We start from the raw sequence: 14,132 nt of genomic DNA, 5'->3' as shown, positions 1-14,132 counted from the left end.
AAGTTCACTTCTACTTCTTCTAACATATACATCATGTTCAATTGTGCACTTGACAAACTCTTTCTCCCTTAGAAAATCATATATCTTCTTATTACAAGCTCTTGGAGCTTGTTTTCGTCCATACAGAGCTCTATGCAACTTGTATACCTTTATTTCTTGGCATTTCTCCACAAAACTAACTAGTTATGCTACATAAACTTCTTCATCTAAGAGACCATTCATAAATGCACATTTCACATCCATTTGGCACATATACTAGTTATTTATGTTTGTTATGCCAACAACCAACCTGGTTGTTTCAATCCTAACAACTGGTACAAGTCTTGATTTTGTCTGGTCACTTCTCCTCTTGGATTCCGCTTGACTTTGTTCACCCATTTCACATCAATTGTCTTCTTACCTTGTGGCAATTCGACTAGTGATCAGGTTTTGTTGACCTCTACGGATTTTAGTTCCAACATGGATTGCATCCATTTTTAGTCCTTCAATGCCTCAACTACATTGTTTGGCTCAGTATCTACATAGAAAGCATATTGCACTAGTTCACCTTCATCATTGACCATATCATCTGAGGTGATCACACATTCATGCAACAATGTGGACATGTTTCTTGTCCTTTGAGGTCTGCTTGTGCTTGCTTGGACCCTGCCTCCTTCCGGTTGGGATTCTTTGTCAGCTTCATCAGTTGGTTCATCACATATGATTCTTACTGAATCCTTCTTTACATTGTGATTCTAATCCCACTCTTTCAACTCATCTATGATCACATCTCTGACGATCACAACTTGCTTCTTCAATTGATCAAACAACTTTTATCCACCAATTGAGGGATATCTTATCAGGATCATCTGGCTTGACTTGTCATCAAGTTTCCTTCTCAACTGGTCAGGCACGTGTCAATGTGATATGGAGCCAAACACCTTTAGATGACTTAAGCTAGGGTTGGCACCAGACCAACATTCTTCTGGTGTGATTGCTTCTAGCTTCTTGATTGGAGATTTGTTCAAGATGTATGTTACAGTCGACACAACTTCATCCCATAACTCTTTTGGTAGTTGTTTTTCCCTTCAATATACTCCTCACCGTACTCATGATGGTTTTGTTTTTCCTTTAAGAAATTCCATTTTGTTGAGGAGTGTATGGTGGCACCATCTCATGCACAATCCCTTCTCTTTCATACAATGCATCAAAGGCTCTTGACACATATTCTCCACCACCATCAACCCTCAAGGTCTTAAGCTTGTGGCCACTTTGTCTCTCCACAATGGCTTTGAACTTGGTGAATACCTCAATCACATCATTTTTCTTCTTGACTAGGTAAGTCCAGAGTTTTCTGCTATAGTCAATTATGAATGTAACAAAATAATTGTTACCTCCAATTGAATCTACCTGAAGAGGACCACACACATCTGAGTATATGACCTCAAGGATGGATTTAGAATTTTTTCTTGCATCTTTGCTAAAGTTGTTTTTGTGTTGCTTTTCCTGAACACATTCTTCACACACTTCATTTGGAATATGGATTTCTGGTAGACCTAGAACCATGTTTCTTCTCTTCAGGTTGGTGATGTCTTTGAAGTTGAGTTGGCCAAGTCTGTAGTGTCATAGCTATTCATCCCTGCTAGCTATAGTTGCTGGGCATTGTGTTCCATCAATTCAAGCTCAATCTTGAAGGTTCTATTTTGAGACATAAGTGCCTTCAAGATTACATTGTCATTTGAGTCAGTACTCTCATCATCCTGTCTTTTATTAAAACTTTGTAATTCTTCTCAACTTGTTGCCCTATGTTGAGCAAGTTGCTTTCCATGCCTAGTATATACAATACATTGGAAATCACTGATTGTTTGCCATCTTTTCTCATGATCAGGACATCACCAATACCTTTAGCTTCCAGAGTATTGTAATTTGCAAATTTCACTGTGTTCTTTATGGAGGGATTGATGTTGACAAACCAATCTCTCATTCCAGTCATGTGTGATGAGCACCCTAAATTTAAGTACCACTGATCTTCCTATTTTTCTTCCTCTTTTGTTGTAACCATCAACAACACTTATCCTTATTCTTGTTTTGCAAGCCTTGCATCATTCTCTTGGTTATTTATTTTATTTTCAGGGCAATCACTAACATAATGACCACGCTTCTGACAATTATAGCACTAAATATGACTCTTATCAGGTTTCCTTCCACCACCTTTTCCTCTTCCTGCAGCATCACTTTTGTGATATCTTTGGTTTATGGATTGTCTTTGATTCGACAAATTTTCTTATTGTTGGTCACTTCTACCATTTAAATGTTGTAACCTTCTCTACCTTTGTTGTCATTCCATCTTCCTTTGTCTTTCTTTTCTTTTGTTGATTGTGCCTGCAGAGCTACATCATCTTTTGTCTTACTTGCAGATCTTTCAGCCGTTCTTTGCTCATAAGATTCAAGTGTCCCTTAAAGCTCTTCTTTTTCCATGCTTGACATGTCCTTCGATTCTTCTATGGCTATAACCACATGATCGAATTATGGAAGTAACGGCCTCAAGATCTTTTCGACTATCAATTTTGATGTCAATACTTCTCCACACATCTTGATTTAGTTCACCAGTCTTGTTACCCTAGTAAATAAATCAACCACACTTTCATTTTTTCTCCATCTGAAGCAATTCATACGTTCTTTTGTGAGTTTGTAACATCACTTCTTTCACCTTCTCAACACCTTCAAAATACTTTTTCAAGATGTCCAAAGCCTCATTCAAAGAGTCTACATCACCTGTTTTCTCAAAATTATCTGGATCAACGCATTGATATGGATTATAAAGAGGGCTTTATAATATTTCTTCTTTAAATCTTCATGTGCAACCTTTTTTTCATCTGTGGCATTATCGCTAATTGGTGTCATTGCTTTCTTCACAAGATCCCAACCATCTTGATATCAGAAGACAACCTTCATCTGCTTACACCAATTATATTAATTCTTGTCATTCAATATGAGAAGATTTACTGGAAAATTTTCGTTTGGATGAGAATTCATTGCTCGGTGCTTCCCAAGAACCGCAATCAGCGCTTTAGATACCAAATATTGGAATCGATCTTGATAGAACAAGATTCAATCATTTTATTGATTGATTCAAGATCCTTGTTCTTCACTATTCACTCGAGTGATTCAACCACATGCTTGGTTGCAAGATGATTCCCTCACACAATGATTTGAAAAAGAAATTTAAAGTTATGAGAGAGAAGATATAATTGAGACAATATTCATTATTGAAGTGAAATGAAAAATGTATTGATTATCTCATGATCTCTCTGATCTATATATTCAATTACAAAATGTATTTCTATTTATAATGAAATTATTTGAATATCAAACAATATAAAAATAACTAACTAACTTCGACAAGTTGCATTCGACTCTGTCGAATACATGCAGTTTTAACTACTATAAATTGTATTCGACTCTATCGAATACATGTAGTTTCAACTAATAGAAACTATCTTCGACGTTATTGAATACATGTGACTTTGACTGTCGAATCCTGCATTACAAACATACTTAACACAAAGAATTACGTATTTAACAAATATTTATAAATTATAAAGAGTGTTTTTAAAAAAGAATTGATAATATAAAGATTTTAAAAAACAGTTATTTTACTAGTATTTGGTATAAGGACAAGTTATTTTTAGGATAGTAATCTCTTCTCTTCTCTTATAGGTGTCCTTAGAACAAATTAGTTATAGAGATTACTAAAATTATAATCATTAATGACCAAAACTGCCATTAACAAAAACTACAGAAAATAATGTGTTTCTCATGTATGTTAAAAAATCAAAATTAGATCTAAAAACTGAAAAAAGTTTTAAAAAATAGTTTCTAGAAACAAACTTTCCAAACTATTTTTTATTTTATATTAATTTTTAAAAACTAAAAAAACAGTTTTTAGATGTGTGAGTATAAAGATAAAGATAACGTTGAATAAGACTAGTTCCTTCCTTCCTTTCTTCCCCGCACCCATTAATTGAAAATGCAATTCAAGTTTGGGTTTGTGTGTATTAAATGTTACCCTTAGAATGACTTAAAACGACTAGTCGTATGGTGCTCTGCTGTCTATCGTCGTCCAATCTCAACCGCAAATATATTCAGAATTCATGAAAGACCAAACTCTCTCTTCTTCTTTTTCTTTTTTTCTATTTTCAAATTCTATATAATACAAAATTTCATAAAAACCAATATCTCGAAAGTGCAAAGTAAAGAATATAATAATATAACAAAAGCATGGGCACTGTTATTGACTCTCATTTCTTAGCCCTCACTGCCATAATCACTGTAACTAAACTCTCTACCATCATTGTTAATATTAATTAATATCTTTCTTCTACTATCATTAAACTCATTAATTCTTTCTTCAGATTGTTTACCAGCTTCTGTTTTTCATCATCACTGCACTTTTTAAATTCGACAAGGTCACTGATTTTGCAGGTACTTTCTTCTTCTTCCAAAACTATATTCTATCAATTCAATTCTGTTTATTTATTTATTTATTTATTTATTTAGATGATTCTTCATTTCTAGGAAGTACCAATTTCGTTATAGTCGCTGTATTGACCTTAGTTCTCAAAGGCTCATGGCATTTTCGACAGGTAATTGTAGCTTCACTTTCAATTTCGAATCAATTTACCGTATTAACCCTATGAATTCGCTCTTTTTTCAGATAATCCTCACTCTCTTTGTTGTATTATGGGGTCTTCGCCTCGCTTTTTTTCTCTTACTCAGGTACTATCAATAACACTTCAATTGTCTTCAAATTTTAGGGTTTCATCAATTTCTGTGTTTTTCTTTTTGTATTGTATACAAAGACTAGTGTGAATTATCATTGTGTTGACTTTGTGAATGTTTGTTTTCTAGTTGATTTCATTTTTGAATATCTCTTTTCAGGATTTTACAGTGGGGGGAGGATCGCCGTTTTGATGAAATGCGCAATAATTTAGGGAGATTGGCTGTGTTTTGGATATTTCAGGTTTCTTATGATTTTCTCGTCTTTGGTTTTTAAGATTGAGTATGCTGGTTTTGGTTTTTATTTGATGTTTTGCAGAGTGTTTGATTCAATTTTTTGCAGGCTGTTTGGGTTTGGGCTGTGAGTTTACCTGTTACGGTGGTGAATGCAAGCGATAGAAATCCTTTTCTAAAGGCTGTGGATTTGATTGGGTGGCTTATGTGGGCTGTGGGTTTTATGGTTGAAGCTACCGCGGATCAACAAAAATTGACTTTCAAAAAGTCTACAGAAAATAGAGGGAAGTGGTGCAATGCTGGACTCTGGAAATACACTCGTCATCCTAACTATTTTGGCGAGGTTTGTCTGTTATTACTTTCAAACCAAAGTGTTTTTAAGTTGGTGCAGCAGTTGACGGCCCTTTTTTGTGATTTTATAGTTCTGCTTATTCGGTTCCTAAAGCTGATGTGAAAATCCTTTGTTACTGTTGAGTATATTGTTGCCTTGTAGGCTATACCTGATAATGTTATTCTTATCATGATTACAATTTCTTTGTAGTTGATTATAGTTTATATTTTTGTCCTTCCTTAAGCAAAGATCCTTGTTAGATGTTGATTTGTTTTTGAATTTGGGTTTTGTGATTTGGTGTTAAATCTTGTGTTGGCTGTCTCTGACAGTGATTTTTTTTCCCTGGATGGAGAAAACATATCAGAGATGAGTGGCAAGTGTTTACCGATTAGTATAACGGTTGAGACAAGTAAATCCTGTCACCCAGGGGATAGTTGAGTAACCTCTTTTCGTGGGGGTGGAGAGACTCTTGCAGTTAGTTCTTTAGAAATAAAATTATCGGGTTTGTAAATGGATCCCCTTGTACAGCTCGGAAGCGTTTGAAATCTGCTATGCTTAGAAATTATCTGGACAAATCTCTGATCATATGACTTGCTGATTGCTACGCTGTGTAGTAGTTTTTGTCTAAATGTGCACATGGTTTTGGTGAATTGCCTGAATGAGCTATTTTTTATGTTGCTGCCTCCATAAAATAAAATAAAGTGATTATTTTATTTTCCTTTTTGGTGATTGGCTAATGGCTGGTAGAAGAGGTGTTTCATTTTTCTAATACATTTCTTATTTTATTAAAAAAATAGTGTAAAATATTAATCAAGCTTCGTAAATGCTTAATTCAGATATTGCTTTGGTGGGGAATTTTTGTGGCATCTACACCTATACTGAAGAAAGCTGAATGGCTGGTAATCTTCGGACCAATCTTTCTCACACTGTTGCTTCTTTTCATCAGTGGCATTCCACTTCTCGAGGTTTGCGTCTTACCTCTGTTTTGGTAAAAATTTTGATGCAATTTTGTCGCTTTCCTAATGATGAATTGCATAACGGAGGCAGGAATCAGCAGATAAGAAGTTTGGCAACGTGGACGGATATAGGTTATACAAACAAAGAACAAGGTAAATTTACCTGTTCCGTGTCATTACATATTTCAGTCTGTCATTAAGGAGAAACAACTAAGTCAAATCTTTTTTTTCAGCCCTTTAATCCCATTGCCACCAGAAATCTATGGAAAGTTACCTGCATGGTTCAAATCAGCTTTTCTCTTTGAATTTCCACTCTACAGTCGTAATTTTCCACCAGAAGAACAAATTTGGTGAGGGGCAGTTCTAACTTCACTCTTATAACCTTTCTGTATGCAGAACTGTTCTATTCTTCCATTTTGGGTTTCATTCATGAACACAAGTATTTTGTATTTATATCTCAGTATTTGTCATTGTGTTAACAACTTATCAAATAACATTTATCAGAAAGAAAATTAGTAACTCTTGAGATTCTCACTTTTGATTTGTTTCATGACTGCTCTATGTATTAGAAGTTTATAACAGTCATGAAGAACAAGATAACAATACTTTTAAGCTTGTTGGTTATTCCATTCTAGTGTCTCAGACCATTCAGATTGTGTAAAACCCGAGAGTTACCACAATCCACATCGACGGTGAGGAGAACATCACAATAATGCAGCATCATCATCTAGCCTTTATGCTTACATGTCTATATAATCAAAGTGTCTGACTACCATAATATAGAATTGTGGAAGGATCGGATTTTATTGTCCGCAAATGTCATATGATATCTGAATGCTTTAAAATTTCTATTTATTAAATGTAGGTCTTGAAAAATGGTATTGAATTGTTTACTGTTTGCTCAAGGTGTAGAACAAGCAGTGGGAAAAGCAGCGATACCTTGAAAACCGAGTAGCCAACAATTCTCTTGCATGACACTAAAGTTATAGTTGCCATCACTGTCCGCCGCTGTTGGGAATTTTCTTGGGGGTTTTTACAAGGCCTTGTAATGTTGTTGTAACTTGCAACTTTTCTTCTTGTTTTTATCCCTTTAATTTGGTTCTTTTCTTGTCTGTGATATACTAGTATACTTTATGCAACTGTGCAGGAAACTAGATCATTTCTCTGTCATAGTAATTCTTTTACTGCAATTATCATTTTGGGCCACAAATGTTTTTCACACGTGGCTTTTTTATTCTTTTGCAATATTAAATTTTTTTAGTATAATTTTTTTATGAACATATGCTGATTGTTAGTTATATTCTAATTACAAACTATCATTCTTAATGTTTGTTATTAGAATACAAATAAGATGATTGCTGAGTGAAGGAAAGTATCTTGCGGTTTGATGTCGTACAGAAGAATCCTTCTAGTAGAAAATACAATTTTTTTCTATAGTTTTTAAAGTGTATTTCGGAACATGCGTGTTTTTAAAAAATGTGAGGCGTGAAAAGAAATTCCCTCATGTGTAAGTTTTAAAATCTAGAGTAAACACCATTTGGGTAGAAAGATTTTCAAAACAATATATTCATTGCAGATGAACAACATCAAATTTGTCTTTAAATATGATTATTAGTTAGAAACAATAATTTGTTTTATTCAACTAATACAATTATAGAGCTAATTTGATTTGATATTCTTGAGGTTTACAAATCATCCTGTAAAATAGATTTCACAAAGGGAGCTGCTTCTGCTCTTGTTATTAAAGAACTTGTTTTGTTTTCATAAAGTGTGCATCCAAACCATACAGTTTATTGAAAAACATGTATGTCTGTTTACCGTAAAAATTGATAAACAATCGATGATCTTCCAAATTAAATACGTTTTGATTACTCACAGGATCGATCAGATTGATCATAGGACATTTGCTATTATTTAAAACTGTATATTGAATAAGGATGAACACTTCGACACTATTGCACTCGGCATGTCTGCAATTCAGGACAACACTCCACGCGTCTTTCCTTCAAAATTGAATAAGAATGAAATACGGTTATTCCTCTTCATTCAAATTCAAATAGGTGTCGAACGGACACTTATGTCGAAATAACATTCTGAACTTGAAGTATTTCTAAGTCTCACACCAGTCCTCTCTTATAGAAGGCAAATTTCGACACTTTCTCACACCATTTTTCTCTATGTCGAAGTCACAAATATCTTCAAAAGCATTCTCTTCTTAGTTTATCAGCTCCAATCTGATGTCGAATTTCTCACCTAACAAATTGTCCCCCCAAAATGCATTTTTCGACATATCAAAGGAAAAGTTTTTTTTTTGTTTTTACAATCTAATTCGACATCACAAACTATTCATATGCTATAAAGTCACAGTCATGATGATAACTTTAGCAAAACATCTCCTCAAAACTCACGTAAGGATCTCTAGGTAATCATCATGTTTCCTAGCCCCTAGGAAATCGTGTTTAGCCTTTAACTGCTATCGTTTATCATGGCCATTTCAGCTGACACGTGCCCCACTTTTTTCCCCATAAATGCTCAACAAAAACCGCTTCCACTTCTGCAGCTTATAAATAGACATACTTAACGCTTTTTCAAACTTTTCATATTCTGAGCTTCTCAAATAACTATTTCTTCTACTCTTCATCTTCCTCAAACCCAAAAATCCATTTCACTTCTTCCTTTCATCTTCCTACAACAATGGCGTCATCTGCAAAAGCAACCAAAGAATCCACCAAAAACATAAAGGAGTCTAAAAAATCTCAGGATCTTCCTCTTGCTGACCGAATTTTGGGCCCAAATACTGTGGGTAACCAACAATACATTCCCGAATATTTCACTGAAGAACAAATGAGAATCTTTCAATCACAGATATTGATTCCTATTTCTATTTATGGGAAAACTCACGCAATCATAGGACCCTTATCAACTCCAAATGTTGATCATGATAAACTCAAAGAATTTTTCCCAATGTACAACAAGTATAAACCCATAGCTTGCGCCAAAAAACTAAAGGTTATTGAGGAAACCCATACCTAAGAGAACCCTAATCCAGATAATCAGTGCAACCCTTCGACTGATGAACCTATTGACTTAACATATATGAACAGTGGTTTCAGGTTCTTTCAATCTTGTCCTTTATTTAGAGACCCTTCTGATTATTTAGGTTGGTTGGAAAAAATATAGAAGAAGAAATCCCAAGTCTGGAAAGACATGGGTATTTTCGACTTAATACAATTGTCGAAAATAGGACATGGTCATTGCCAGACCATGTTAGTTTCCTCTTTATATTTTTGGGATAGTACCCACCATACTTTTCACCTCCCTTGTGGAATGATGACGCCTACACTCTTCGACATTGTTGCCATCACATGGCTTAAGCCTACTGGTGAAACCTATGATCCAGATTTTCTATCCAAAGACACTATTGGCTTTGACACCTCTAGGGTTGCCTTCACAACCCACATATCCTATTACCATGATAAAGATATTGACGAATTCTATGACATAGAGCACATTGCTTTTCTCGCTTTGTGATTGTCTCGTTGTGTTTTTTGTTCGAAGTCTCTCCAAGTAGCAAAGAAGTTCCTCACATTGGCAAGCAAACTCCATGCTGGACGCAACGTATGCCCCAACAAAATGATCTTAGCCAATCTTTATAAGTCTATGGGCGAAGGTGTAACTTCCCTTAAAAACATTCGAACAAAAGGGAACCTACTACTTTCTGCCCCCTTCTGACTATTACAGTTATGGTTGAATTCTAGTTTCGAAGAATGTCTTCCAACTCACAACCTTATCGACGAGGATGCTGATGTAGTGAAGAATATGAGAGTCGAAGGAGCGCGCTTAGCAATGTTGACTCCCAATGATGAAGGTCGAAACCTTCAACAAAGCTTCACCAATTATGTGATGATGTTCTTTAAGCGATATAACTTTACTCCAACCATGGCCCATTTTTCCTCAAGAACATGTGGTCCATAATGGTTCATGAGGAGTTCCCTTCCTCGTTGAAAGATAAAGAAGCTGAACCGATCGCTATTTGGGAAGCATTCCTCACTCCCAGGGTATTCTCCCTAAGGCTCAACCAATCTAAAAGCCAGGTAACCCTTATAACGTATCAACCAAATCTTTTCGCACGATAATTTGGCCTCATTCAGATCTTTCCAAAACCCCTTTATGCAAAAATAAATTCTCTCCTTCTTTACAATGCAATCCATACCGAGGCTACCAGCAGCAGGCAAATAGCTAGATATGTTGGCCAAACGAAACTTAGCCCAATCGCCTTCAAACCTTACTTTCTTTGTACTCACGAATTCGACGTTTGGTGGCGTGATTACTATGAAGAAGAATTTTTTAATGTTTCTGCATTCCACCAACATCTCACAAAAGCTTTTACTTTTATGCAGGAGAAGGTTAAGAAAGGTATTTCAACTTACATCAAAGAAATCCAAGCATTCCAAAAGTACTTTGAAACTGCCTATAGACCTGATGATGTTAGTCGAACTGTCCGCGACGCAGCAGTTACTCTGAAGGAGAAATTTACCAAAAAAATGGAATTTTTAAAATTGCCTTCGTACGTTAAACCTGAGCAACGGTACCAATCTGCTTTTAATATGTATCCTCCTAAGTTCTCTCGACTGCCAAGTGCTGAATTTGGTGTGGCTTTTAGCCCTCCATTTCCAAACTGGTTCGTCTGTGGGGACTTTATAAAAATCCTTTGACAAGAATCTCAAAAAAAGGCTAACCGGGTGGTTTCGACTAAGCAAAACTTGGATTGTTTCAAAGAGCACCTTCATATTGGCATAGAAGACGTTCACATAGAGTCTGGCATATATGAAGGTGTGGAATGGGAGGTTTTTCGACTCACTCCTTCTCTCAATCCTTCTAACTTCTTTATCTTGCAATAATTTGGTTCTTTTTCATCTGTAAAAATTCCGCCCAAGAAAGTTGCCCCCACAACAAAAAAGTCCATCGAAGCCAGAGAAGAAGACACCAGTAAAGCAACGATAACAAAGGTATATATATTTCGTATATTGACACCTTCGATTTATATATCACTTCCATATTACTAATTATTTGCATCCTCTTTTTCTCATACTAGCCGAAAGCCACCGCTAACTGTAACACCCCGATTAAAATAAGAGAATTATTTAATTGAGTTAATATTATTTTATTAATTTAATTAAATAAAGTTGAATTATTGGATTATTTTTATTATTATTATAGATGTTATTTATTTTAATAATAATTAAATAAATAAAATAAATGGAATATGAAGAGTGGAAGGGTAAAAGTGGAAATTGGATAAAAGAGGCCAAAGTGAGGACTCAGGTTGTTTCACGTGTTTTGCCTCAGAGTCAGAGAAAGGGGGAGAAACGCTGAAGAGAAAGAGAAGGAAGAGGAAAAGGCCAAAGATTGCTCAGAGCTTCCTTCAATCCAAAGAGGTAAGGGGTCTGAACCTTATTAAACAATAATATGCTGAAAATGGTGAAATATTGGATGAACGAAATTGAGATTTTAATCGAAGGAATTCGTAGAAATTATATGCAATGATGTTAGGATTTGTGAAATCGAATAGGGGACTATTTGTATTAGATGATATGAGTGATTTTGTGTGAAATTTGGACTGTGGAAGGATGAATTTTGATAGATCTCGTAGCAGAAAAAGCCATTGCAGATCTGGAAATCTGGTTTCTGGTCATACGCGTATGGCACTAGGCAATACGCGTATGGATGAGGAAGATGATGTTTTGAACGTGTTTTGGTCTCTGTTGGTACGCGTATGGGAATGTGATACGCGTAGCATACGCGTATGGACATGGGCAATACGCGTATGGATTTGGTCAGGCGTGGGCAATACGCGTATGGGCATAGGCAATACGCGTATGGGCAGACTTGTGGTCGTTCCTGGGCTGTTGTTGTGCAGTTTTTGGTTGTTTAGGCTGAGCGAGGTAACTTAGCTGATGCATGGTATACGAGGGATCATTTCCCGTTGCTTTGAGTGGTATAGGTATTAGTAGAGTGTGATAATACTGTGTTTGATTATGTGGCATGATGTGATATGCTCTTGTGATAGAATGTGTTAATGATGATGATAACATGACTATATGATGTTGTTGTTGCTATGTTGATTATGATGCATGCTTGGTGTGCATGCATTCATGAAAGGCCGATGCCTAGTGATGAACGGACTGAGTTCCAATGATGTTGTTGACTCCGGGCTTGTTGAGAGGCTTGGTTCCTTGCGGGGAACTCGGATTCTATGGTGATGAATCTGGGAGTGGTGATCCTGTAGTTGGTCACAAAATGGGTATACCGAGTCGTGTTGAGTCATGCATGGGTGTGTGCATTGCATTTGATATGTTGTTTTGTTAATGTTCATGAGTATGTTGATTATGATGATTATGATGAGCTGTGTTGGCATATGTGAAATATATTTATGTTTATATTTCTGTCGTTATATTATTATTTAATAATGTAATTCTCACCCCTTCTGCATGTGTTTATGTTCATCTATGATGAGCAATGTGCAGATAAAGAGGAGTAACTATTGTTGAGGTTTGAAGAATAAGTGTAGAGTTATTCTACAGAGTCGAGTCAAATGCTCTGGTCATGTGACACCGGGGTTATGGGATTCGATAGATAATTGATTATTATTTACGTTGTTTATGATGACTAACATGTTGAGATGTTTTGTTGAGATAATGTGGAACCATTATTATGAATTGTTATATGATGAATGATAATATTAATGTTGTTGTCCGCTGCGAAGTTTTAATAAAATAAATAATATGTTTTATGTTGTGATGCGATAATTGTTATGTTGTAAGAAATGTAAACTCTTCTACATGTTGTACTCTGATAATCTATTTAAATATGTCGTTTGGGTAGAAGGGTGTTACATTAGTGGTATCAGAGCATGGTCAGTCCAGTCGAGTCATAATGTGATGTTTTCCCTGTTGGTCGATTAGTGTAAATGACACTGTCAATATTTAACGGTGGTGGTTGTGTTGTGCAGAGTATGGCTGGAGAAAATGACCGTGCGATTGCTGAGGCTTTGGCTGCTATGGCGCAGGCTATGCAGGCGCAGTAGAATCCGCCGGTCGACGAGTTTAGGAATTTGGGAAGGTTTCTGAAGAATAACCCTCCTACATTCAAGGGGCGCTATGATCCAGATGGTGCTCAGATTTGGCTGAAGGAAATTGAGAAGATTTTCCGGGTGATGACGTGTACTGAAGCACAGAAGGTGCAGTTTGGTACGCATATGTTATCTGAAGAGGCTGAAAACTGGTGGGATAACACTCGCCAGAGGATTGAAGTACCAGGTGCTGAGATGACTTGGGAAAGGTTCAAGACGGTCTTTCTAGAGAAATATTTTCCTGCCGATGTGCGATGTAAGAAGGAGATGGAATTTCTAGAACTGAAGCAGGGTAACATGTCTGTTGCTGATTACGCTTCGAAGTTTGAGGAGCTGGTGCAGTATTGTCCTCATTATAATGGTGTTGATGCTGAGGAATCCAAGTGTGTCAAGTTTGAGAACGGGTTGCGTCCCGAGATCAAACAAGGCATTGGTTACCAGGAGATTCGTAGGTTTCCTACGCTGGTTAATAAGTGCAGAATATTTGATGAAGATAGCAAGGCTAGGACTGCTCACTACAAGAGTCTTAGTGAGAAGAAGAATAAGGATCGTGGTAGTCCTTATGCATCTCCGAATGGTAAAGGTAAGCAGAAAGTGGTAGATGCGAAGAAGCCAAGTGGGGGAGGATCTCCCATAGCTGGTAAATGTTTCAAGTGTGGCGAGCCAGGACACCGTGCTGATAGCTGTACCAAGAAAGTGCTGAGATGTTTCCGATGCGGTC

General features: G+C 36.2%; 1 protein-coding gene across 3 annotated transcripts; it reads left to right on the top strand.

The window, feature by feature from the left end:
• The first annotated feature begins 3,978 nt into the window (after positions 1-3,978).
• LOC127105900 (uncharacterized) lies at positions 3,979-7,449 on the top strand. 3 transcript variants are annotated; one of them, XM_051043106.1, is made up of 10 exons: positions 3,979-4,311; positions 4,395-4,464; positions 4,558-4,625; positions 4,697-4,758; positions 4,921-5,002; positions 5,102-5,335; positions 6,160-6,288; positions 6,371-6,432; positions 6,513-6,629; positions 7,186-7,449. In XM_051043106.1, the coding sequence occupies exons 1-10, from the start codon at positions 4,261-4,263 to the stop codon at positions 7,232-7,234; spliced, it is 924 nt and encodes a 307-aa protein (XP_050899063.1). In that variant the 5' UTR covers positions 3,979-4,260; the 3' UTR covers positions 7,235-7,449. The 3 variants fall into 3 exon arrangements, with proteins under 3 accessions (XP_050899063.1, XP_050899064.1, XP_050899065.1); XM_051043107.1 differs by having other exon boundaries at positions 7,145-7,449; XM_051043108.1 differs by having other exon boundaries at positions 3,980-4,311; positions 7,192-7,449.
• The last annotated feature ends 6,683 nt before the right edge of the window (positions 7,450-14,132 follow it).

The sequence above is a fragment of the Lathyrus oleraceus genome, chromosome 7, assembly GCF_024323335.1.
Source record: "Lathyrus oleraceus cultivar Zhongwan6 chromosome 7, CAAS_Psat_ZW6_1.0, whole genome shotgun sequence".
Lineage (NCBI taxonomy): Eukaryota > Viridiplantae > Streptophyta > Magnoliopsida > Fabales > Fabaceae > Lathyrus > Lathyrus oleraceus.
This window is presented reverse-complemented; position numbering and strand designations above follow the sequence as displayed.